Source organism: Schistocerca piceifrons, chromosome 4 (genome assembly GCF_021461385.2).
Source record: "Schistocerca piceifrons isolate TAMUIC-IGC-003096 chromosome 4, iqSchPice1.1, whole genome shotgun sequence".
NCBI classification, from domain to species: domain Eukaryota; kingdom Metazoa; phylum Arthropoda; class Insecta; order Orthoptera; family Acrididae; genus Schistocerca; species Schistocerca piceifrons.
Window position 1 is genome coordinate 422,850,757 of NC_060141.1, and position 27,095 is coordinate 422,877,851.

General features: G+C 39.5%; 1 protein-coding gene across 1 annotated transcript in view; it reads right to left on the minus strand.

Annotated features, from left to right (window-relative positions):
• Nucleotides 1–27,095, minus strand: part of LOC124794671 (serine/threonine-protein kinase Genghis Khan) — a 367,558-nt gene that overhangs the window by 282,187 nt on the left and 58,276 nt on the right. The window contains exon 3 of the mRNA XM_047258205.1: nucleotides 26,756–26,935. Coding sequence (XP_047114161.1) covers nucleotides 26,756–26,935 — 180 coding nt within the window. The remainder of the gene's footprint in view (nucleotides 1–26,755; nucleotides 26,936–27,095) is intronic.

Here is a 27,095-nt window from a genome sequence, read left to right on the forward strand (position 1 = left end):
TCAAATGCCGGTTCTTTAAATTTTCTCAATATTGTTCCTCAAAAAGATCGTCACTTTCCCTATTTGAGTTCCCGAAGTATCTACATAACACTTGCATTTTGTTCGAAGCTATCAGTAATGAGTCTAGCAGCCCATCTCTGAATTGCTTTGATTTCTTCCTTTAATTCAACCTGGTACATGTCCCAAACACACAAACTGTACTCAAGAATAGGTCACACTAGCGTTCTATATGTGGTCTCCTTTACAGATGACCTACACTTTCCTAAAATTCTCCCAATGAACTAAAGTTGATCATTCACTTTTCCTACCACAATCCTTATGTGCTTGTTCCATTTCGTACTGCTTTGCAATGTTGTGCCCAGATATTTAAATGGCGTGGCTGTGTCAAGCAGGACACAGTAATGCTGTATCTGAACATAACTTACATTTTTCTACATTTAGAGCTAGCTGCCATTCATCTCACTAACTATAAATATTGTCTAAGTCATCTTGTATACCCCTACAGTCACTGAATTTCGACACCTTACCGTACACCACAGCATCATCAGCCAACCACTGCAGATTGCTGCCCAACCTGTTTGCCATATGTGCTTAGAGAATAATAGCAGTCCTACTTCTCACTTCCCTGAGGTACTCCTGAATTATACCCTCATCTCTGATGAACACTTGCTGCCACGGACAACGTACTGGGTTCTGTAACTTAAGAATTCTTCGAGCCACTCTCACGTCTGTGAACCTATTCTATATGCTTGTATCTTCTTCAGCAGCCTGCAATGGGGCAATGTGTGAAATGTTTTCTGGAAATCATAAACATGGAATCTACTTCTTGCCCTTCATCCATAGTTCACAGTATATAATGTGAGAAAAGGGCAAGCTGAGTATTGCACAAGTGATGCTTTCTATAACCATGCTGATTCGTGGACATAAGCTTCTCGGTCTCAAGAAAAGTTGTTACATTTGAAATGAGAATATGTACAAGGATTCTGCAGCAAATTGAAGTTAGGGATATCTGTCCCTAACTCTGTGGGTCTGTTATTTTGCCCTTCTTATACACAGGGCTCACCTGCACATTTTTCCAATCGTTTAGGATTTTATGCTGGGCTAGAGATTCACGATAAGTGCAAGATAGGTAAGGGGCTAGTGCCACTAAGTACTCTTTGTAAAACCAAATTGGAATTCCACCCGGACCTGGTTATGTATTTAGTTTCAAACCTTTCAGTTGTTTCTCTACACTAGGGATGCCTATTACACTATGTTGCCCATGTGGGACTCTGTTCAATGGTCAAACGACAGTATGTTTGTACGATTTTCCTGCGTAAATGATTTCCTGAATGTGAAAACTAAAACTTCAGCTTTCGTTTTGCTATCTTCAACTGCCACACCAGAACATCTAGTCTACGTGCAGCTACAAGGTCAAAGATATTTCCATTGTGCGTGGACTGCCGAACTAGCTGCTCAAGACAGTTTCCAGAAAATGTGTTCGAAAGTACTTCACATGGCTGTTTGTCTGTACCCACTGCAATGAATCCATAGACATCCCTGTCTATACTCGCTAGGCTAAAGTTGCCTCCAACTAGTAATGCATGGTGTGGATATTTATGCGCTACTAACCATAGACATTCTTTGAATGACTCTAGAGCTGTCACAGCAGAATTGGATGGCCAATAAAAACATCCAACATTTAGCTTGATTTCACCTAGACCTGTTATAAGCAAGCAGATAATTTCAATGCCACACTCAACTTCAACCTCAATAGAGACAACATCTTTGTCTACTACAATAAACACTCCTCCTCTCCTATGGTCTCTAATCTGCCTTTATGATATACATTCCATGACTTGTTAAATACCTCAGAGCTTTCCAGTTTGCGTTTTAGCCAGCTCTCAGTCCTGAGAATAATTTGAGCATGAGAACTTCCCTGAGGGCAGTAAATTTGGTAACTTTGTTATGAATACTTTGACAGTTTATTGATAAAAGTTTGACAGTCAGAGTGTGATTACTCTGAACACAGTTCGACTCCCCTTGCTGCATATTGAGTGTGCCTAGCCTAAAAAGTCCTCATGTGCACACCGCAAGTACTCTACTACCCAACAATCTGCTTCCTTTGAGTAGTGTACCCCTGGCCTATCAAGGGGAATCCTACAAAGCCCCAACCAATAATGCCCAACTAGTGATCCGCAGCCAAGATCGTCACAAAATTGATGAATCCTTTAGCTGAGACCCTCCACTCGACTCCACACTCATGAGGCAGTTATCGTTGGTGCCAAAGTGATCCACAACTTGCAGACGACAGCATCCTGCATGCTCGATAGCTGAAGGCAAGGCCATCTCCCAGAGAACATACCAAATGCACATTGGCTTTCTTTCCAGCCCTGAACACTACCTTCCCAAGGGACTCCATAACATGCCTAATGCTGGATCTTCAGTAACTAGTAAACCCCTCCCCAACACGTGCCTGCTTGGACCGTGCTGAAGGAGCGACAATCTGTCCATTCAGAGAGTGAATGGGTGAGACCAGACAACAAGTCTCCATACCGGATCTCTGCCTCAAGTGACGTGAACATGCTATCACCAACTACTCACTCTGCTATGAGGATGGATCCACTGTGTCAGGTACACTAGGAGGTGTCTCAGTAGCAGAGCCCATAGGTGAAACAAGCGACACCTGTGGTACCCCATGTGACATGCTAGAGTCTCTGCCACTGCTACAACCCCAAAGCGGCAGCATGAAGGTGACTGATAGCAGTCAAAAGTGCATTCAGCTATTCACAAACTGCAGCCAGCTCCTCCAGCATCTGCACACAGCATGAACTCATCCTAGCAAGACTAACTAAAGAAGGAAACAGAATCCTAGACACGCAACTTTCTACCCTTGTGATGTGTCATCAATGGACACTGATGATGCAATGAGCTATGTAGCTGATTGTTCAGAAGAGATAAAAACTGCACAACAGACTGCCCGAATTTACACTTATAAAATGTGAGTCTACATCTCTTAAATGGAAACATTCACAAAATTTTATAAGTACACTACGAGGAAAAGACACGAAAAGATAAACACTTAACTTGCCATTCTGTAGATCTATACCAGCCAAGAGCTGGAGCCTCACACTGATTGAATTACTAAATGAACAGATGCTCGTCTTCAAAACAATACAAATGAGCACATACTGCACAACAGACTGAATGAATTTACAGTTACAAAAACACAGGATTAAACCTCTTAAACAGAAAAACAAGCACAAAATTTAATAAATATACTACAAGGAAAAAGACACGATAAGATGAACACTAACTTGCCAATCTGCAGACCTGCATCACATGAGAGCTGGAGTGGTAAAATGGTATAGCTGTGTTGGGAAAGAACCAGAACTCCAGGCCAAAGCACAAATTGTTATGTACTGAAAGTTAAGTTCACTTGAAATTTTTACAAAGGACCTGATGGTGTTGAGAAATCATCGATTATATACAGCTGGTAGTGGTATGTTTGTTTCTGTTAGAAGTATCGAAACTGAATAAGATGGTTCCTGTGAATTAGTATGGGTGGAGGTTGTACTTGGCAGCCAGAATAAACTAATAATTGGTTCCTTTTACTGACCTCCCACCTCAGATGATACAGTTGCTCACAGTTCAAAGATGACTCGAGTCTCATTTCAAATATGTACACCACCCACAGAATTATACTTGATGGTGAATTCCATCTACCCTTTGATATGTTGGTGAAAATACATATTTAAAGTTGATGGTAGGCACAAAACACCTTCTAAAATCTTACTAAATACTCTGCCTGAAAATTACATTGAACAAGTAGTTCAGGAGCCCACACAAATTGTAAATGATTGTGAATACTTGCTTGATGTCTTAGCAACAAATAATATTGAGCAAATAGGGAGCATTGTGATGGATACATGGATTAGTGACCATATGGTCATTATAATGAGACTGAATACTGTAACATCCAAATGCAAAATAAATCTATTTAAAAAAGCAGACTAAAAATTCATTTGATTCCTTCCTAAGAGACAGCCTCCATTCCTTCCGAACTAACTACATAAGAGTAAACCACAGTAGCTTAAATTCAAAGAAACGTTACTGACAGCAATGAGGAGATCTATACTAAATAAATTAATAACCCCTAGAGTACATAAAACAGGTGGGAACACTGTTGCAAAAGCAACAAAAATGCACACCAAATTTAAGAGACTGCAAAATCCTCAAGACTGGCAAAGTTTACAAAAGCTCGAAATTTAGTGTGAACTTCAAGTTTCCACAATGAAACTCTGTCTTGAAATCTGGCAGAAAACTCAGAAAGATTTTGGTTTTACATAAAGTATACCAGCGGCACAAGACGATCAATAACTTCCCTTCACGAAAGCAATGGTAACATTACCAATGACAGTGCCACTAAAGTGGAGTTATTAAACACAGTTTTTCAAAATTCCTTCACCAAAGAAGATGAATTAAATATTTCAGAATTTGAATCATGAATTGCTGCCAATATGAGTAACTTACAAGCACGCTTCCTTGTTGCAGCAAAGCAGCTTCATTCACTCAATAAAGGCAAGTCTTCTGGTCCAGATTGTATACCAATTAGGTTCCTTTCAGAGTATGCTGATATAGTAACAGCTCCATACTTAACAATCACACACAATCAGTCGCTCAACCAAAGATCTGTACCTAAAGACCAGAATGTTACACATGTCATACTAACACTCACAAAAGGGGGTAGATGAATTGCAGACTCTCACAAGTGGCTTCTAATCAGATTGCATGCCTATGGAATATCATCTCGCCTCAATTGCATGACTAGATATGTGATTTTCTGTCGGAATGGTGACAGTTTATAGCAACCAATGGAAAGTCATCAGGTAAAACACGAGTGATATCTGACATTCCCCAAGGAAATTTTACAGGCCCACTCCTGTTTTGAGACAATCTGAGCAGCCATCTTACATTGTTTGTGGATGATGCTGTCATTTCCCATCTTATAAAATCATCAGATGATGCGAAAAGTGGTAACTAACCCGAAATAATGAAAAGTGTGAGGACATCCACATGAGTACTAAAAGGAATCCATTTCATTTCAGTTACACAATAAATCACAAAAATCTAAATGCTGTCAATTCAACTAAATACCTAGCAATTACAATTATGAACCATTTAAAGTGTAATGATCGCATAGACAATGTTGTGGGGAGGCAAACCAATGACTGTTTTATTGGCAGAACAATTAGAAGATACAACAGGTTTACTAAAGAGGTTTCCATCACTATACTAGTCCATCCACTACTAGAGTTCTGCTGCGCAGTACCTACAAATACAAAAATATTTTGTTGATAGTCACCTATATGGGAGGAAATGATCATTGTACGAGGGCGGTTTGAAAAGTTCTCGGAACAGAATTGAAAAAAACTACTTACATCACTGAAACTTTTTTTATTTTTCAATGTAGTCTCCTTGTAGATTAATGTACTTGGTCCAATGATTTTCCAGTGCCTTGATCCTATCTCAAAAATGAGTTTCCTCCAGGCCTGCAAAATAGTTGTCATCTCCGGCTATAAATTCTTCGTTTGAAGTGAATCTTCATCCAGCAAGAAAAATTTTCAGTTATGGGAAGAGATGGAAGTCTGGTGGAACCATATCAGGTGAATATGGCAGGCGTGGCAACAATTCATATCTTAGTTCGTGTAATTTTGCGATGGCGACAGCACATGTGTGCGGGCGTGCACTTGATCCAGCGTCAAGAGTCGCGGCACCCATCTTGCAGAAAATTTTTTCATTTCTAATTCTTCAGTTAAAATGTGATGTACCCTTTCAGAAGACATCTGGCAAGCCTGAGCAATTTCACACACTATCAATCAGCGATTCTCCATGACCATTTTGTGCACTTTTGCAATGGTTTCTGGAGTAGTGACACATCTTGGCCGACCACTGTGCAGATCATCATCTAAGCTCTTCCGACCAAATTTAAATTCATTTGTCCACTTGGCAACATTTGAATACGAAGGAGCAGAGTCCCCCAGTGTGTTATGGAAATCAGCATGAATGTCCTTTGCTTCCATACCTTTCTTTATGAAGTACTTAATCATTGCTCGACTCTCAATTTTTTCCATCTTTGGAAATCACAACGCAGGAACACCAACAGAGCCACATCACTGCCACATATCTCTTCCAAGAGCACTGATGTGGTACGTGTTCACAGGCAACAGTCCAATGAATATCATCTGAACAACTTGTTGCGCTAGCGCTCACCTCTCGTGGTGATCTCGAGAACTTTTCAAACCACCTTCTTATAATAAAACAAATCAGAGCTTGCACAGAAAGATTTAAGCTTTTGTTTTCCTGCACACTATTCAAGAGTGGAACAATAGAGAAATAAAGTGAAAGAGTTTGATGAACCCTCTGACAGACACTCAAATGCGAAACGCAAGGCAGCCATGTAATTGTAGATGTCAAGAGTAAGGAAGGCTCACAGGAGTGAGACAATTAGAACTGAGAGGTAATGGGTTGTTGATCAATAGCAGAATGCAACAAAATGGAGCCAACCTTGCATCTACCAGCCACAGCGACAAGAGTTCTTCACTTGAACATAACATAGCCACAGCTGCAACGGACAGACGAACCACTGGGAATACTCACAAAGCAAAATCTAGCTTTTGTAAACCAAATGTTGAAACCAGACCTGATCAATTCCCTGAACCAGTTAACAGCTACACAAGAGGGATGTATTTGCGCAAAAATTTTTATGCAGCATGTTAAGAAGTTAGCCCAGTTAACGAAGACCATAAAAAGTCGTATAGGGGAAAAAATTGATATAGTACCAAATTTTTGTACAGTGGTAGAAAGGAATGCCATGAACAACATATCAAAAACCCCAGCAGTGGGATGTGAATGTGGGGGTGAGGACAGGAGGGGGTGGGGTGTTTAAAGGGCTTTCATGTTTCTCTCGAGTAACTCGAGAATCACAGTCTCTAGCGAAAATCTTTCCCAGTACAAAATTAAATTACACTAAATTTCCTACAAAAAGGTCTTACTCATTTTCCTCTAGGATTAATAAGTTTCCGCACTGCAGGAGACGGGAAAATCAATGCTTTTTAAAAATAGTGATTTAATGGTGTAAAATTAAAGTCTGTTGTTAAATGAAGTGCGTTGAGAGCAAATATAATAGTGTGTAACAGTTTAATTGCAATAGAGCTATATTAAGGAATAAACTGTGTTCTGGGGGTGCAATAGGGTGTAAGGTGTGAGTGTTGGGGTGGAAGGTGGTAGCTTGAGGGAAGGTATGTCGCCAGTTTGAGGTCAAGCATTCCCCTCCTTTATGTGTCTGCAAATCGAATACTGAGCAGGTGATTCTCCACTTCATCTACCCGACTACTACATCCGTGAGGCAACTGCATTGTGTTTCACAAAGTTATACAGACCCCCCCAAAGCATATCTTATGAATCACTGGTGACGCAGTGTGCAGATATACCCAGGGGGTGTTTATTTTCCATTACATGGAATACTAACACAAGGAACACACATGGACAGACTGTACTTAAATCTCTGAACACTGTTCTAAACAGCTCAAGGAGAAATTGATTCTCAGTCATCCTGTATGTCAGCTGTAGAGTTCTTCCAGGAAAGACAACTTTCCCCACCATGAACGCAGCTCACTTTTCCATTTACATGGACTATAACTCTCCAGCATTTCCAATCCAGCTCTCTTACAAGTAGACAATATAACTTCACTGAGCATGTGTTTATATACTGGAACTGTTTTCAGTTCATTAAATGAGTACTTATTTGTAGTTATTTAAAGTGAGCTTTTATGTAAATTACGTTCCTACAAACAATGGTGAAGAAACGTGTAATTTGTAGGTGTGATGACAGTTGGTGGGAAAGAGACTGAATTGGTAAATATGACATCTTGCTGCCTTGCATCACTGATAATGTATTATTTAAAGCCATGGAACGGTACTTGGAGGTGAATTAATAAATGACCAGAAAGTTACTGCACTTCTATAATTAATTGTGTTACTAGTACACTGAATAAATCTCTTCCATTTGGAAGTTGGTGGCAATAGTACAGTGGGCTGCACTGAGTGGAGTCACTTACCATGCACTGTTTGACTTGCATTGAGATATCTTTAGTTCCATACCACCTAGGTGCCCTATATCTGTTGCAGAGGGAGAAAATTTAAGCCTCTGTTCCTCTTCAGATGTTGGGAGAGCTGAGGTTGTGGTGATGTATTTGATACCCCCTCGTGCTGTGAAAAGTACTCCAGTCTGTCAGTTATAGTGGAGACAATGAAATCAACATTGTCAAATATATATTGACAATATGTTACTTTTGGAACAGTCTCTTCAGTGTGGTAGACAGACAACACCTCCTGCTGTTGAGTTTTTATACTTCATAGCTCACATAAAAACTACAAGTAAGTACTCACATAATAAACTGAAAATAACCACACTATATAAATAAGAGCTCAGTGAAGTTATTTTGTCCACTCACATAGGAGAACTGGACAGCCGGATAGGTACAGTCTATCTGTAAACTGAAAGGTGAGCAGCACTCTTGGTGGCAGAATTACCTTTCCTGAAAGAACACTAAACCTGCCATAAATGATGATCAATAATCAATTTCCCTTCTACCAGTGTAGAAGTTGTGTGCAGAGATTTAAGTAGATTCCATTCATTTTTTGTATTAGTATTATTAGTAACTCATATCTGTATTCCATTTGGTGTTAATATACTTGATGTAACTTTGTGAAATACCCTGTAGTTAATTCTGTGACGACCTAGGGTATATATGTAGACTCGCAAATCACCTGCTTGCTCTTCAGTCTGCAGGCCCAGGAAGGGAGTGAGTGCATGACCACAAGCCAAGCCGGCACTCGACCTTCCCTCACACTTCCATCCTCCAACACTTCCATCCTCCAACTCTTCCCCCCTCCCCTCATCCCACCCACATTCTGTTGCATCCTCAGAAACTATTAGTCCTAGAGAAAAAAAATGAATAGTACCTTTTTTGTAGGAAATTTAATGCAGTTCAACTCTGAACTAGGAAATACTTTTACTAGAAGCCATTATCTTCAAGTTATTCAAGAAATATATTAGAAAAAAGTGACCTTTCAATCCCCATCCCCTACCCATACACACACTCCAGCAGTGGGATTTTTAATATGTTGTTCATGGCACACCCTCCCACCGCAGAACAAAAATTTGTAGCTACACCAATTTTATCCACCTAATTTTCCTTCACTGACAGAACCAAATGTATGTCAGCTGTTGCCACATGTCTGCTGCCATTCTGACAGCTTTGCCATGCAGGGGTGCCTATCCGTGACCCGCAAGTGTGTCTCCTCTGGCAATTGTTTATCTGTACAAGATGGGCATCACAAGTCATGACACCAAGCTGTATATGAACAGTATGTTTATCTGCTGTTGTTTCACACTCCAGAAGGGCACCAGCTACACTCCCAAGTAGCGGGCACAACAGGAAACTGGCAGTGCTGCTATTGAAGAACAAACACGGTCTGCACATCACATGGACCCAAACATACTTCCACCTGCTGGTTACATAAGGCCAGCTGCAGTCAGAGTTCCATTTCAAGTTCCAGTTCCAGTTCTGTGCAGTGCAGTTGCTCTTGCCTTCCAGGCCAGGGGTTGGCTACACTCATACCTCATCTAACAGAACTTGCTGAGACAAGCCAAGATGCTCTGGTCTGCTTCGCACTGCTGCCATGCTGTTACACTACTCCACACAGCAGAGTCCCTCTCAAATGCCACCATGCATCAATATGGCATGACAGTTCCCATTGCTCTGGTATCACACCAGTAAACTTTGTGTTTGTTATTTCAAGTGGCCACTAATGATTTTTCTGTATTGCAAATTGAGAAATATCTTTTAACACAGCAGGCAATCACCTATAGAGTATTGGACACAAAAATACATAGCTGGAAGGGCAACAATGAGTAAATGGTTGGCATAACCTTGCACATCGTGATACCTAATGTCATAGTGGCTTTAACTCTGATGTATATAGCCTTCATTTATCTGAAGCAGAAACCTGTCCAGCAAACTAATCCACCTGTAATACAACCCCAGCAGATTGGGTCCTTACAACATGAAAGGGAATGAATGAAGAAGAATGTAGTGTAAACGTCAGAGAGACATGTGTTTCTTAGTGTTTAAGAGGGTATGGGGCAAAAGAATAAGCTGCGAATATTTGCAAAGAAAATTGACAATAGCACATGACCGACAGTGTGAGAAGTATAAAAGCATGAAGTAATGAGTGTTCCAGGGGAACTAATGAACTCATGAGCAATCAAGTAGCATAAGAAGAAATTTAGCATATGAGGTTTGTACCAGATGGGGACTCTGAGCTGAGAAAAGTTTATTTGTGTAAATAAACTTGCGTGGTACATGTGATATGCTGTAACAGACTAGTCTTAAAGGAGACCCAAGCAGTAGGGTCTTTTTCATGGATGGGAGTGTAGTGTAGTGCCACTACTATTTTTAGAACAAAATCTGTGAGAAGGTGCAGCGGAATATAGCACTAGCCACTGGTAGCTGGTGAGCGTGGCATGTTGTTATTTGGGCTAGGGCAACAGGGATGTCAGTTTATTGTGAGATATGCTAGACTAGCTCAATGTAACCCGACAGCACAGCGGTAATGCGTGGCACAGACTAGGGGATTTCTCCATCATCGTGGTTTTGGTGGTGTTGGGACTAAGTGACTAGAAGTAGTGCATTGGCGTAACAGGTGCGCTCCTATCTGGAATAAATAGCTGCTGAATTTTTTGCACATTAATTCACAGCCCAGCAGTCTACCAAGCCGAAGGGGCTATGCCAGATGAGAAGGCACATGAAGCTGCCAGTAACAGCCACAGATTCAAATCTCTGTCATAGTGCCAGTTTCCTGTACTAAGTCCGCCATCTGGACTTGGTGTCAGAGTGATGGTCCTTCTTGGCTCACTCCTGTAGCAGCCAGTCTCCTGCCCAAAGCTAGCAGCTCACACCGCAGCTACAGCAGCCGCCTTACAACAATGTAGTGGGCACACCTACTCCTGTACATTTCAGCCACCCATGTGCGGTCATCCACTGTGGAGTTGGCTACTTCTGTGGGATTCCTGTCGATCTCCACACACCTCTGACACCTGTGCTGTGGCTCTAGCACAGGGACACATTCCACGCAATTAATGCAGGCATCAGAAAAGCAGGACATAAGCATGTCTTGCAACAAGCTGGCCAGTCAGTAGCAGCTATCTGGCAGGCTACCGGCCCTCTTTCCATTCGGCGGGTGCATGGTTGCCTCCACGTATTGACACATTGCTGATGGAAAAGTCGAAAATAAATTACTGATTTTGACAGACACTTCTCACTGGGTCTTCATCAGCCTGCTACCTAACCTCAACCCTCAGCTGTTTGATATACTGACAACACAGCAATCACCCCCCCCCTCCCCTCCTCACCCTCCCCATCCCCCCAGGGTATGGCTATACTTCTTCCAACATTTTGGCTGGTAACCATACAGCCATCTTCAAGACGAATAAACAAATGCATTAATACCACTTGAATTCGTGATATACTGTGGAGTAAATGTGCGTGCATCGGTGAGAGGCTGTTGGCACAACAACATCAGTCATAAATAAAACTTTGGGTGTTTAAGAATAAAACATAGCATGTGCTGAGTCATCAAATCCACAGTACTTGCAAATTATCAGGTTAACTGATAAAAAGGGGTTCATATGTTAGAATCCCAGGCAGTGAAGACTCAGAATAACAATTCTTTTGAGCACGCTGATATGAAATGAGAGGTTTTCATGATTTGTTGAGCTGGAGACCTCCATCTTGGTCGAGTAGACTGTCTGCTAATTACATTTTCACTGTTTCCTTGACCACTGACGCTCAATATGATGGTTTGGCTAGTAATCTGATTTTCTTGTAACCCGTGATGCCATGGTCAGTGGAAATATAGTTTTCAGTCACTGCAGATTTTTTAAGTTGTAGAAGGTAACTGTGTTACTGATGTTCGATGCACAGTTTGTACTCTTGTCCTATGAATTTCACAAATACATACCTTTTGTATGAAGCTTATTATACTTTACACATCCTAGGAGGGCTGCTGTCCTGGTTGGTGGACAGAACATTACATTCACTTTATGCTTCTGCATTATTCTGGGAATCTTTTAAGAAACATTTCCATGTATGGTAAAATGACATTACATCTCCTTCCTCTTGCTATTCCTTTGGATGTACTAGCATTTTTGCTTCAAGAGCTCATTTAATCTGATGTTTTGTATAACCATTTTTACTGAATTCTTCTTTCAAGTACTAATTCATCCCACAGGTTGTCAAAGTTGGACACTACATGGGGTATATGTACTAAAGTTTGAAGTACACACATAGTTTGTGAAGGATGGTGGCAGCTGGGCACCTATAAGTATAAATCACCATGAGCATGATTATGGTGCACGCAGTGCCTTAAAAACCCATCCTCCTCAGGTCGAAATTAAACATTCAAAACAATACACAGACATTCATCTCTAATTTCATGGTAAACTTGGTATCTTCATGAATGGAGATAAAATGCTCATGAACCTTCACCAATTTATCCTCGCCATGAAGCGAAGCTACGAATGTGTCATCAACATATCTTCAGAATGCTGTCAGTATTAAAACTGCAGGGTTATTTCCTTAAAACTCCACATACACAGATGAGTTTCTTGAACATCTTAACTCCATTCATGAAAACATCAGGTTTACCACATGATGGAGGATGAATGGCTGTTTAAACATTTTAGAACGTATTAGTTCAAGGTAAGGAGGATGAGTTTTTAGTGCAGTACATGCACTGTACTGATTTATACTTCAAAGTATCCACCTGCCCCCAACCTTCATCATGAGTGTATTTAGTACTTTAACATAAATACTAAAGTGTCAATGTAGTGTCCAAAGCTGACAACCTACTGGATGGCCAGGTACACTTAGAAGAGGAATCAGTAAAAATGGACACACAAAACATCAGATTAAGAGTGCTCTGGAAGTGGAAACACTAGTGCAACCAATGGAAGAGCAAGAAGAAATAGATGCAAAGTCTACAACTTCTCTGCTGTATGTGGGAAATTGTTCTTCAAAAATTGTCAGAATAATGAAGCAGCATAAAGTGGATATGATTACCCGCACACTAACCAAGATGGCAGCTGTGCTGGAATCTGTCAAACATTATCTGCTTTTAAGAAATATGAGTATTTAAAAAAATCCTTGTCATCATGGGAAAAGCTACACAGGGCAAACACTACAGACTGTAAAAGAAATATGCAGCAAATACCAGTGACATTCATCTTCTGCAGCCCAAAAAATCTGCAGTGGCCGAACACTATTTCCACTGACCATTCCACAGATTATGGGAAAGTTGAGATACTGGCCAAAGCCTCATATTACTTGGATTCAATGGTCATGGAAATTGTAGAAATACAATCAACTGACAATCTACTCAGTTGAGATGAGTGTTTCCAGTTTGACAAATTACGAAAACAACACATTCCACATCTGTGCTCTCAGAGGAATTATTGTTCAGAGTCTTTGTGCTGTCTGGTATTTCAACAAATTTTAATAATTAAGCACATAATTCATAAGTACTGAGGATTTTCTGACCCTGTGCTTGCTACATTTTATTCTTAGATGCATACACCTTTATATATGACTGATGCTCTTGTGCTGTGTCTGATCTATGATGCAGGTGCATTTGCTCCACAGTGTATCACTGTATCAAATAGTTTTAATTTGGTCATAGACTCACCTTAGAGATGGCTGTACAATTATCAGCTGAAATACTGGGAGAAGAAATTCTCCTGTTCTGGGTGCACACCCAAAAGATGATGAAATAAGAAGCAGCATGATATTCTTCAGAAATTGTCAGAATGCTAAAAAAATGGTAGATCAGATAAATAATTTTATGACTAAGCCAGGCATCTTCTTCAGGTGCAGTGAGCAGTTGTTGAATTATTGAGCAAATACAAAAGCAACAAAGCTAAGAGAGATCACATCAGCTCACTCTATGGGGAGGATATGTTCCATATCATTCACAAGTTGGAGAATGCTGAAAAAACCTGAGAGATCACATCAGCTCACTCTATGGGGAGGATATGTTCCATATCATTCACAAGTTGGAGAAGTCTGCCTAAAGAAAGATTAACGTCTCAGTATATTGCCTTCCTAGCAAGGTTTCGAGATAAAGGTGTGACACCGACAATACTTCACAGTCTGGCTGGAGTTCAGGTTAAGAGTTCACATAACAACACAGCTCCCAGCACAAGAGGAAGGTCACTGGGTCAATAATTCACTTATTGGGCACAAAATAGAACCATTACCTCGTCTGTTATCTCAAAACCAGAGTACTAACAGACAATGTAAGTTATTTAAATATCATTAATGCAATTAGGATTGGCTGCAAGAAAATGTTCATATGTTTCATAGAAAGCTCTTGGGAGCAATCTGCCACTCTGTATGACTAACAAGGAGAGGTCCCCAGCAGTGGCTCCAGCAGTGGGATCAACTTTTTGAAACCACATATACGGTGATGTAGGTTAAGATCCCAGCTATCACACCCTGCAGCCATTCACCCTGGTGGGTCCTTATTTGTGATTAATTGACGAAAATAAAATTCTGAAGCTTGTGTGATGCTCAATAAAGTTAAAAAAAAAAGTCGTATTACAAAGGCTGGATGTGTGGTGTAGTGGATAGGATAATAGCTTCACAAGCAGGTGGTTGTGGGTTTGAATATCGTCAGGTGCAGTGCATTTGTTTATTATAAATCTTTATCAAAATGACTTTGATCATTATTTTTATTCAGTTAACAGGCTTAACCCTTCGACTACTGGGGACGTGTTAACTTGTCCTGCTTTGCCGTTCCCCTGGCGCACCCGACGTGTTTAAGCATGGCCGTTGGGTCTTCCCTACAGTGCTATGGACCTGTTGACGCATACTGTGCCACCAGCCTTTCCACCACTAGGGACGAGTTTAGGCATGCTGAGTCACAGCTACCTGAGCGCGAAAGACATGTAAACACACAGAGCTGTCTTTCCGCTCGGCTCTTCTAGCAGCTGTTCAGTGGTCTGACTGTGTAGTTCGAGAGTGCGTATATGTCTGCTGCTGTGTTTCCTCTCTGTGGAATTCAACTTCACTTCCCATGTTTTTGTCAGTTTCCTTGTTTTCTATGGGATAAATGTCACGTTACCATGGTTGCACAGATAAAGATATCCTAAATATGCTCTCTAGGAGTGACAGTGAGTGTGAATTATCTGATGTTGCTAGCAGTGATGAGTCTTCAACAGAATCTCAAAAATGTAGTACTCAGCTCTTTACATCAGAGGGGAGAGCAAGAACTACAGTCAGCACTTCCTCTGAATCTGAGGAAACAGAAAGTGACAGGGAAACAGTTTGGAAAAGAGTGGGCTTGGGTGACACGTTTGGGAGCACCAGTATAAGAAAACCCATATATTAATCTAAATACGGTGCATTTAAATAATTAACACGTAAAATCGACAGTTATATTCTTTTATCCTCAGTAGTGCAAATATAGATCACATTCGGTCTACTTGTACATAACCTGTTTTCCGTAACTGATTTCAAATGCCTTTGATCAACAGGAAATAATAAGTCAAAGTTAAAACTCTGTTCTCCTGTTCTCAGTACAATTTTTCTTGCTACTTTGGCTTTGTTGTTAGCCAATATTGAAAATTAAACTCACTGTTCCGGGGAGGGTGGGGGCTTAAAATTGGTTGTTCAAATGAGACTGGCTTTGAAGCATTAATAGAAAATGGTATTTGTAAAAGTAGTATTGAATATACCTTGCTTTCATCTTTTCTCAAAAATCAACATCTTTCCAACTAATTTGTAGATTACTGGAAAATAGTAGAGGAATAAAATTTTTATTTCATATCTTTGTGCTATCAATCTATTGCACTCTAAATTTCATTTTCGTCATGCATTCACTCTACTAGATATGCAAATCCGACGTCTACATTGTTTCCGGGAATGATTTTTGCGCCCAACTTTCATTCCAATTATACAGCTTGGAATGTTTTATAGAACATAGTATTTTAGCAAAATCAGAACGAAAATATCGCATTTTTGACATTTTTACAAAATCTTCAATTTTGCACTTAATTCATTCAGTACTGGAAAGTGCTACACATACGAGACTTCATCTTTAAGAACCTCGTGTTGTTAGATTACTACATGCCAAGTTTCAAGTACGTCCAGGAGATGCAAGAAGCCAAACTTTGAAATTTTTTTGGGCACCTATGTTTTTGGCCGATTCTACCTACAATTTTCTGGCTCAATATAGCTCATAAAATTATTTTCATTAGTACTCTTAAAAGACTGCATAAAGTTTTACAAGATGCCCACACTTGATTTCTTTACAAAAACTATTGCCCAAGATATTAGATCTCAAAGTCGCCAAAAATTGACACTGGCTCTGTGCGAGTTGTAATCAGTCCAGAAATATTCAGCACAGGGCAGGTCCGACAGCGCGGGCCGTTCCGGTCCCAGCAGCGGCGGCTCAGAGGGACAGGTGCTTAGCGCAGATAGCCTGATTATGTTGCAGGCCACGGCACCTAAGCTAACCAAGCAGATGATGCGCCTCTTGCAGTCAAAGGGTTAAATGTAATTTTTTATTTCTATTACTTCATCACATCATTTTAATCACCATATGAACTTTTCCATTTGTTTCAGTTTTACTTTATATCATTCTTTTTCCAATAGGAATTTTCGTGAATGTGAATTTAATTATACTTCTCTATTACAATATTCAATTATTTGAAAATTCCAATCTATCTGTTTTTTTACATGCTAATCATCGTACAGACATTTAAAACATAACCTAAATACCTATCACACTATGCACAAAAAAATACGAGAAGAATTTATAAGTAAAACGAAATTCAAGCAAAATGAGAAATAGCTGTAATGGGGACAAAAAAAAAACAGTGATAAAACAAAGAAACTGAATTGAAATTAATACATAAAATTAATTAAACACATGAACACAGATTTTAAGTGGGAAAAGAATGATAGGAAGGAAAATGAAAGCATATGAAAAAAATGATATTATGATTAAAATTATGTGGCATAGGAATGGAAATAAAAAAATACATTTAAAGCAATTAATTGAATAAAAATGATGATCAAAGTCATTTCAGTAAACATCTGAAAATTAAAAAATAGTTAACTGCATCTAACGAGATTTGAACCCACAATGTCCTACATATGAAACTCTTATCCTATCCATTATAACAAGCAACCAGACTACCTAATGCAACTTTTTAAATGCTACTGAGTATCACACAAGACTCCGAAATATTTTTTCGTCAGGTACTCACAAATGAGGGCCAACCAGTGTGAACAGCTGCACTGTGTGATAACTGGTATCTTAACATACGTAACTGTCGAGATGATTTCAAAAAGTTGATCCCACAGCTGGGGACCTTTTCTTGTAAGAAGGTCCTGTAGAGTTGTGTGTTGTTGTTGGCAGCCTTGGGGCTTATAGTGTACATTTATATACAGTGACAAAGAATGGCACATGCTTACAGAACTCGAAATAAAGCTTAAACTCTGAGTGTTTCTGTAAAAAAGAAATAAAAAATTATTTGTCTTCATATTGTTGGGACTCAAAGGATTACAAAAACTATTCAGCAATCATGAGAGAAAGTTCTCATGGCAATCAATACCATTCCAATCTTTTTGGGCATTTGTTCAGTCTTTAGAGATCACTATTTGCTTTGCTATTGCTATTGACTGAAGGTATCTTCAGGCCAGTTAACAAATTGGGAATAGTGTGTTCAAGAAAACATCACTGGACAACACAAAATATAGGGAAACAACAGGGCCCCACTGACTCATGCTAAAGCCTGCTGCCTAAGTTTTAATTACATCAACTATGTTGCTCCTTACAGGGACATTTTGCAGGACAAGGGACATTTTGCAAGGACAAAATTATCTGAACTGCCACACCCTAAAGGTATGCTGAATACATCTGAGGATATAAAAAAAGAATTCAGAATGGACAGTCAAACAAAAACTTTTATGCGGAGAGAGAGAAATTTTGCACAACCTTCAAAGTAAACCCATACAGATTTACCAAAGACACAACTAGAGTTTCTAAGAGACTATTTGCCAGAACTATCCAAGAGTATTTAGCACAAAAAGACATGCTGTTGAGTGTCAGAGAAAGAAGGTCATTCCTACTTAACAACCTAGGCATATTATATAACAATTTGCTAAATAAAGTACCTTTCGAGCAGACAGGGATTGACCTTCTTGTCCACTTTTAAATTAAGGGATACTATATTATAATTGCATAACTGCTGAAGTAACAAGGCTTAACAAACAACAACAAAAATATTAGCTGATGTTAGTCCATACAATTCAGTGACAAGCACAATAACTGGGATATGCAAATAGTTCACAGTTTGACATCTATAGCCACATATCTGAAGGACTGAAAAAGACATTTTATTTATAGAACTAACGATTAACTTGGGGTGGAGGGTCAGTCTACTCCAAATGTGTTACTCCAAATGTGTTTCTCAGTTATGGGTAAATGTTCATACTGTCTTGCACTATTTCGTTCACAGCTTTATGGCATACTAAAGTTCTGTAAGGAAAACAATCCCCCATAATGAAGGTTCGGCCAAAGACACTAAAGCTTTTTCTTACTACGAGGCACAAGAGAGAAATCTCAACAACTCTCACTTTCAGAACCATTATTTCCTTCATGCAAAATCTGAAAGGGATGTAACAAATAAGTATACTCTTGGATTAAATGAATACCTGCTAAGACCTCACATCAGGGGAGACAAAGCATGATGGAACAACTAAAGCTTCACGACAACAGTTCATACATAGGATTTGAAAATCTGGTAAGCTAAAACGACCTTTCTCCAAGTCACTGGAATTTCGTTACTGGGAATTACAATCATGAACAACTTAAATTGGAAGGAACACACAGAAAATGTTGTGGGGAAGGCTAACCAACGACTGTGTTTTATTGACAGGATACTTAGAAAATGTAATAGATCTATTAAGGAGACTGCCTACACTATCTTGTCCATCCTCTTTTAGAATACTGCTGTGCAGTGTGGGATCCTTACCAGATAGGACTGACAGAGTACATCAAAAAAGTTCAAAGAAGGGCAGCACGTTTTGTATTAAAAGAAAGGCGTTTTTGTGTTGCAACAGAATCTTCTCACGAAATTCCAATCAGCAACTTTCTCCTCTGAATGCGAAAATATTTTGTTGACACCGACCTACATAGGGAGAAATGACCACCACAATAAAATAAGGGAAATCAGAGCTTATACGGAAAGATATAGGTGTTCATTCTTTCCGTGCGCTATAGGAGATTGGAATAATAGAGAATTGTGAAGGTGGTTCGATGAACTCTCTGCCAGGCACGTAAATGTGATTTGCAGAGTATCCAATGTAGATGTGGATGTAGAAGTTCCCACCTAGTTAGCATTGTTAAACCACAAAGTACCGTGATTCCTTTATTCAGCCATCTCTTTTGTCAGCTAGAGAAATTGTCATTCTAGTTCTTGTTTACTGATCCATGATAAGCAGAAACACTCTGACAGGCACACAACGGTATTCCAAATCAAAACTGTGTTTCTACAAGCACTTCAATGTTAAACATTTTTGTACATAAAACATGATAAAAAATTAAACTGCACAGCACACTATACTATGCAATATAAAATGTCCACAATTACCTCCTAAATAATGATGGGTAAAACTTTTCTTTGTCATGAATCTACTGCATTATAAAAACTTAAATTTCTGCAGTGCGTGTACCACAATTTGATACAACACAAAGTACACAACAGCAAAGGAAAAGGTGGAGGGTGCAATTATTGTAAACTACAAGCATTGCAGCTGGCCTTAAAACCTAACTAAACTAACAACACAAACTTCTTCTGTCATTCTGTCACACTCCTGACCATCAATTATTTTAGATGCATCACACAGGTTGTCTGGCTTCAAGAGAGAAGTTCTTTTCTTTAATTCGTTTTATCTGTCAACAAGTTACAGCTTATTTTAAAATGCCAATAATATACAATTTTATAAATAAAAGAGCATAAAATAAAACTGACCATTATCACAATAATTCTCAATGCAGGTTTAATTGCATGAAGTGAATTTCTGAACTTCTACAATCAAACTGTAGGTAGTTCACTGGATGTGACCCCAATAAGAGTTCACGACAGTCAAGCAGAGAGGCAGTGGTGAAAACGTGTGTCACGCCCAAGGCACCAACGAGACAGCATTAAATTAACATCTAGTTATTGCCAAGTGTTTTATAGTGATACAGTCTACTCCTTGGCATGACCTGGAAACAGCCATGCTGCATCCATGTCACAGGAACACACCGAGTGGCACGTCAACACCCATCACAGAATCGGCGGTCGTAGTTCCAGGTGTTGGCCGCAGTCAGTTCCGGGGTCTCATGCAGGGCAGAGCCCTGGTGAGCATGTCCAGAGGACTGGTGAGCATGTCCCCACAGCCTAGCACAACTCTGAATGTCTGCTGAAGTCTCAGCATTCTCATTTAGCATAGTTGAACTCCTCAAGTTTGCCTCCAGAGACCTGCATACCACTGATGACAGTTGCCATAAGGGCAAGTAGATGGATGTCCCCAACAGCAACATGGAGGACAGCTCAAGGGACAGTCCCATCATACAGCCAGTAAGATGTTACATGCACTGCTAAGGAGTGGCAGCACAAGGTGCTCTGCTCCCAAGTAAAACAGCTTGCAGTCTGACAGATTAGTTCCTCATCCATGCAATATCTGGCTGGCCCTTATCTTCTGTTAGTCACCATTGTGACTGCCAGGAATGTCAACCCACATAGTAGAAGTTCCTCCCCCACAACTGGACAACTGCAGACTCATAAAAGTAAGACCCCAAACTGGCAGCATCTGACAAAACTTCATTATATCAATTGGTCATACTGCAAATAATGGTGCTGACCTTCTGTCAGTATTAGTGATGCATCCTTTGCAATGATGTCATAGTGCTGAATCAGGTGTTCCTTACACAATCTCTCTCACCACACTATGGTGAGAAGCAATTTTGCTTCTCGGAACTTTCACAACACTTCAAAGAAAGATTTCAATATTATTACATGCAGTAAAATTCATAAACATTAATCTAATTTTGAAATTAATTTAATTTTACATACCAATACAATCCTTGTTTATAAACAGCGCTATTTTAAAATGTATTTAATTAGCTTGTATTCTTCAACCCTAGTATATTTCTTCCAATGCCGTAACAAAAGCCCACATCTTAAAATTATGAAAATGCTAGTGTGTTATAAGATGAAAAGATTTAACCCAATAAGGGAATGTTCAAACAGTGAGAAACACAAACACTATCAATGCAGCTATCATCATTGTTGATAAACAGCTAATCTTAAAACAACATACTTATCCATATTTTTCTCAAATCTTTATTAGATAAATGGTTATATGTTCCAATTTTTTAAAGAAATTCATGTTCATTCAATGTTATAACCCAGAAAGTGTTATAAGCCATCAGCAATTGCTGTAACTAATAAGGTGCTTGTGATCCCACTTTTTTTAATCTCTACAAATATAAATTGAAGCCCTTGCCCATTTCCATTTGTGTGTTTGGTCTAACCTCAGGAACTATTGTAAGGATTTTGATGTGGTTTTTACTAATAAGTAGACTGACTCACGAGAAAAGTTTTTGTATATAATTTATAAATATTTCATGCAAACTGGCTGTATTATGAGGAATTAATGTCAACTGCTGCTTGTAAATAGCGCCACTGCCACCTCTTGGCAACTCACAGAACTCATAGCACATGCTGTTGCTTCACGATCAACAGCATGTGATTGATCTTCATAGCTCCCTGCAGTGATGACTGTTCTCTGGTGACTCCAAAACACTATTGTCACAGTTGTGTGACCTATTGTCATTTTCCATACTGCAGTTAGTACATTTTCTGCAGCTTTCAGATCTTGAAGCCCACGTAGTCTAGCAGAAGCACGAAGTGGTCTCTAATTGAAAGGCTTACACTAGGCCATTGGGCCAAACAAAACTATTATCACCACAACCTACATATATTTCCTTCTTCTACATATTTCATCAAGTACTCCACTGCATTTTTCTGTCTATGTGTGATTTCTGATATAGCTTTCACTACCAGATACACTGATCATAGGTGGACCAGGTGGTAAACTAGTTCACAGCTTCCATCATTGCCACAAGACATTATTCCAAATGCCAATTAAACATGGAACAAATGACATTCCTGCCTCTTTAAAACTTTCCTGGCACGCACTGCTTAAATTGTTCAGTTACATGAAAGCGACATTATTCAGTTTTCTAACATCGTCCTCTGGACATTTATCGTAACTCTATACAGTAGCCCATAAATAAAATCACTGCTATGCCAGCAAATTTGTCCAACCATAGATATATAGTTCTACCTGTGCAAACTCAGGACAAGTTGCTAGTTTGTAAATAATTAGAAGACACCTAACGGTGTCCTAACCAAGCGGCAGCACGAGAACACAAAAATAAAGATATTTAATTGTATCCCTCTATATGTATGTTCTCCTGCTGTCTTTGGGTGAGCAGATTTTTTTCATCTATCAAATTACATTATATTTTCAAAAATTGGTTACTTTCAAAAATTTATTATTTCTGTTAAAAGATGTCTACATTTTTAAAGCAATCACTTGGAACCTGAATCTTTTACTCAGCCCATTAATACTTTTAGTGATGCTCTGCTTTTTTATACTTTCTTTTTAACATGATCTTAACAGTAGGAGTAGTAGCAGTAGCAGCAGCCACAGAAAACAGTAAGAATTGCAATCTCGTACCAAGACAACTACCAATAAACTGCAATATGCAAAACCATTAGTTTAGAAGCAAAATATCTAGACGCAATGGCCAGAGAGAAGAAGAGAATTTTCACCAGAAGAGAAGAAGTCCATGATCGGTGACAGAAAAAAAAGGAAAAAGTAGTGATACAGAAGGGAAAAGAGAACTGGTAAGAGGAGGAGGAGGATATTAGTGTTTAACGTCCCGTTGACAACGAGGTCATTAGAGACGGAGCGCAAGCTCGGGTGAGGGAAGGATGGGGAAGGAAATTGGCCGTGCCCTTTCAAAGGAACCATCCCGGCATTTGCCTGAAGCGATTTAGGGAAATCACGGAAAACCTAAATCAGGATGGCCGGAGACGGGATTGAACTGTCGTCCTCCCGAATGCGAGACCAGTGTAACTGGTAAGAGGAACAGCTATTATAGCTAAATATTTTGAAGACTGCTTATGCTCTACCATGTAGGAAGCTTTTGAAACGATGATTAAAAACTCAGTTAAGAAGAGAGACCACATCAAACATAAGTAACTTGTCCAGACTCATCTATCTCAATAAAGCAAATATATCAACAAAAACAATCAATTTTTGAAAATATAATGTCACTGCATAGATAAAGAAATCTAATCACTAAGTGATTGCAAGAGAACACACATATATACAGATTAAAGAAATTTGCAAGCTTTTGGAGCCAGGGGCTACTTTTTCTGCAAAAGGGTTGAAGGGGAAGGAAGAGGAGCAAAGAAAAAAAAAAAAGACTGGCAATGTTTAAGAAATCAGGAGCATTAATTTCCTTAATCTTTATATGTGTGAATTCTCCTGCTGCTGCTTGGTGAACAGATTTTTTACCCAGCCAGTTACATTATTTTTTCAATAGAGCAAATGATGTACTTAACTCATAACAATTAAAACAAATGCTACAGTTGCATCACATGCAGATATTTGCAGTTAGTCTGACTTGTCCAAGTGTTTACTATGTGCAGGTGGTAGAGTTACAGTAAAATAGTGAATATTTGGTGGGACTTTCAGTAGTCTCTTTGTTATTTACTTATTTATCATATGGCGACAAGTGTGTTATTCACCCACTTCAGACATTATCACATATTATGAGTTATATATCGACCCGAGATTCAGACTTTGTGGTCATTTAGGAGGATAACTATTTACAGGTTTGCCGTGTTTGCACTGATGGCTGAACAGGTGAGGTGTCAGTAGATTTCACATATTTAACATATTTCACAGTATAATCTGTGAGTTTCATGAAAGAGCACATTTCCAATGTAACACAAGTTCATTTTGAAACATAAGATACTTAATTCTATAACAACAAAAACTGAAGGATGGATTAAAAACAATATTATGTAGAGGACACAATAACAAAAATAATCAGTTTTCATTTTTTTTAAAATATAATGTAACAGGGCAGATTTAAAAAATCTACTTATTAAGGGAAAGCAGGAGAGCACACACAAACAACTGTTACTCCTTGACCTTTATATGTGTGTGTCCTCTTGCCACCATTTGTGGAAAGGATAGACTGTTACTTATCTCAGAGAGAAGACGTTAATTGCAAGACAGGCACAATGAAAAAGAATACTAGAAATATTTTTTGCTTTCGGACAAAGGTCTTGTTCTCTCGATCCACACAGCATCTGACACATACATGGCAATTGTCTCCAGGTGCTAAGGCCTGATGCAACTGCATCTGACATGTGAAACTATCTAGCTAGGGGTGGGTAATGAGGAGAAAGGAGGCAGCATGGGAAGGGGAGGGAAAGGGATAACAGGGTAAGAGTGGGGCAAGATGTTAGTGCTGCCTTTGGAAGCATGCAGGGATATGGTGGAGACGGATACAGCTGCTTCATCCCTGCTCCAAACCCCTTACCTCATTGCTCATATTCCTGCAATAGACCCAGATGCATGAATCATACCACACATCCTCCCACTACCACCTACTACAGTCCTGTCATGGCATCTCCCACCCTATCACAAGCAGCGCCACCTGTGAAAGCTGCCACCACTGGGCCATATTCTACGTGAGCATGAAGGCTAAAAAGTTATTTGTCCAAATCAATGGCCACTGCCAAATTCTTGCCAAGAGACAGCTGGACCTCCCAAAAGCTGAACATGCAGACTAACACAATGTGGTTCACTTTAACAACTGCTTCACAGCCTGCGTCAACTTGATTCTTCCCACCAACATGGCTTTTCTGACTTGCACAGTGGGAACTCTCCCTACAACATGTTCTTCATTACTGTAAATCCCCTGGTCTTTGCCTGCTTATCCCCTTCTCTGAACCCAGTCCAGAACACACATGCCTTCTATCCCATCAATGCATCTAAAAGTCTTTTCTCTAACTCTTCTCCCCCCCCCCCCCCTCCCACCCCCAGCACAGCCTCCCCAAGTTGCTCCTAACATCCCACTGCCACCGTGTCCCTACATGCTCCCACACACAGTACTAGCATCTCCCCCACACCTACCATGTTACCCCCTTCTCCTCCCCTCCCCCTTACCGCCACTACCTACCACAGCTAGATTGCTGCTCATGTGAGATGCAGTCGAAGTTGTGACTTAGTGTAACAGAGACAGTGGCCATGTGTGTCAGACTTGTTGTGTGAAAGTTCTAATTCTGTGTTGCTGACTCTCATTGTGTGTTTATCTGTCTTCTTTTGTTTGTGTTGTGTGTTTGGTTTGAAACACTCATGCTCATAAATTAAGGATAATTGCAGAATGTGGTGCCACACAATGTGGCACTACGGAGAGGGGGGGGGGGGGGGGGGGTGGAGGGAGGGAGAGAGAGAGAGAGAGAGAGAGAGAGAGAGAGAAGAGTTGGAAATATTAAACTAGCCACTCTACCTTTACTTAACACCTGATAAAACATGGGCATGAACCATCCAACACAGAATGTGATATGACAGTTATCAGAGTGAATAATCACAACAAAAAGCTTCTGACATTGCAAGAAAACTTTCACAGACAAACAGCCATTGCAATGGAAAAGAAGGTACTCAATGACCAAATCCATGTAAGAAATAACTCTCTGATCATGCTAGCCACCAAAACAATAACAAACAGAGATCCAAAATGTAATGAGAATAAATAATTAATCTTCCCCCCCCCCCTTCTCTCTCTCTCTCTCTCTCTCTCTCTCTCTCTCTCTCTCTCTCTCACACACACACACACACACACACACACACACACAATGACAGTTGGCAACACAACACACTGAAAATGCACATATGTTGATCACAAAATGGAAATTCCAAGTGATGTGTATGATTTGTTGAATCAAATGCGGGTGAAAGAATGCCAGAAATCAGCCATCTGGAGAATGGAAACTAACGAATACTTCTCCTGGACCACACGCATGAGCTAACAGTGCTGGAAATCTTAAGTAACACTGAACGATAATTTCACATCACAAAATTTGTGCTAGAAAAGTTAATTATAACCTAAAACACAAACACGACAAAATGTAACATAGGAATGTATTGTAACTACCACATAATACGTTTATTACATGTATAAAAGGAAACCTGTATTACAGACCACTGAAGATGCTTCACAAATAAAAGAAGTAAAATGCGTATGGCAATAAACAAACTGCCTTCAATTAGTTGCATGGACGGAACATACCTTCACAAAAAATTATTATATGTTTACATCTTTCACACAACTTGCCACATAATAAGTTATATGCTTTTACCATCACATTTCATAGGAGAATTATTGAACAGTAGCACGCAAATCATTTGTTGGTTAACAACTAATCTGAGTGCTAGAAAAAAAGGCATGCCAACAATTGTCACAAGCTGCAAAAGTAGGTTAATTTGTAAATGACAAATAAAATTCTAACCAAATTCGATGAAATCAGATACTGTTTTCTCTCTTCTAAGAGAAGAATTGCAACACTCATCATACAGCACCAGAAGTACATCCAGCAAAGTTTCTATACTGAAGCATTGGCCCTGTCCCTGCACAGGACCACCAAGGAACAGTGCTTCAAGTTGACGTAAACGGGCCTCTCCTGTCACAACTGTAACACAAAAACATATTTTAAATGTTATTCAAAAGAGTTGGTTGCACTGTAAAATTACAAAATAAATATGAACCTAAGAGGCTGAACTCTCATCCTTTCATTTCAGAATATGGAATAAATTTAAGTCTATGTTCAGTCATTCATCTAATATTTACAA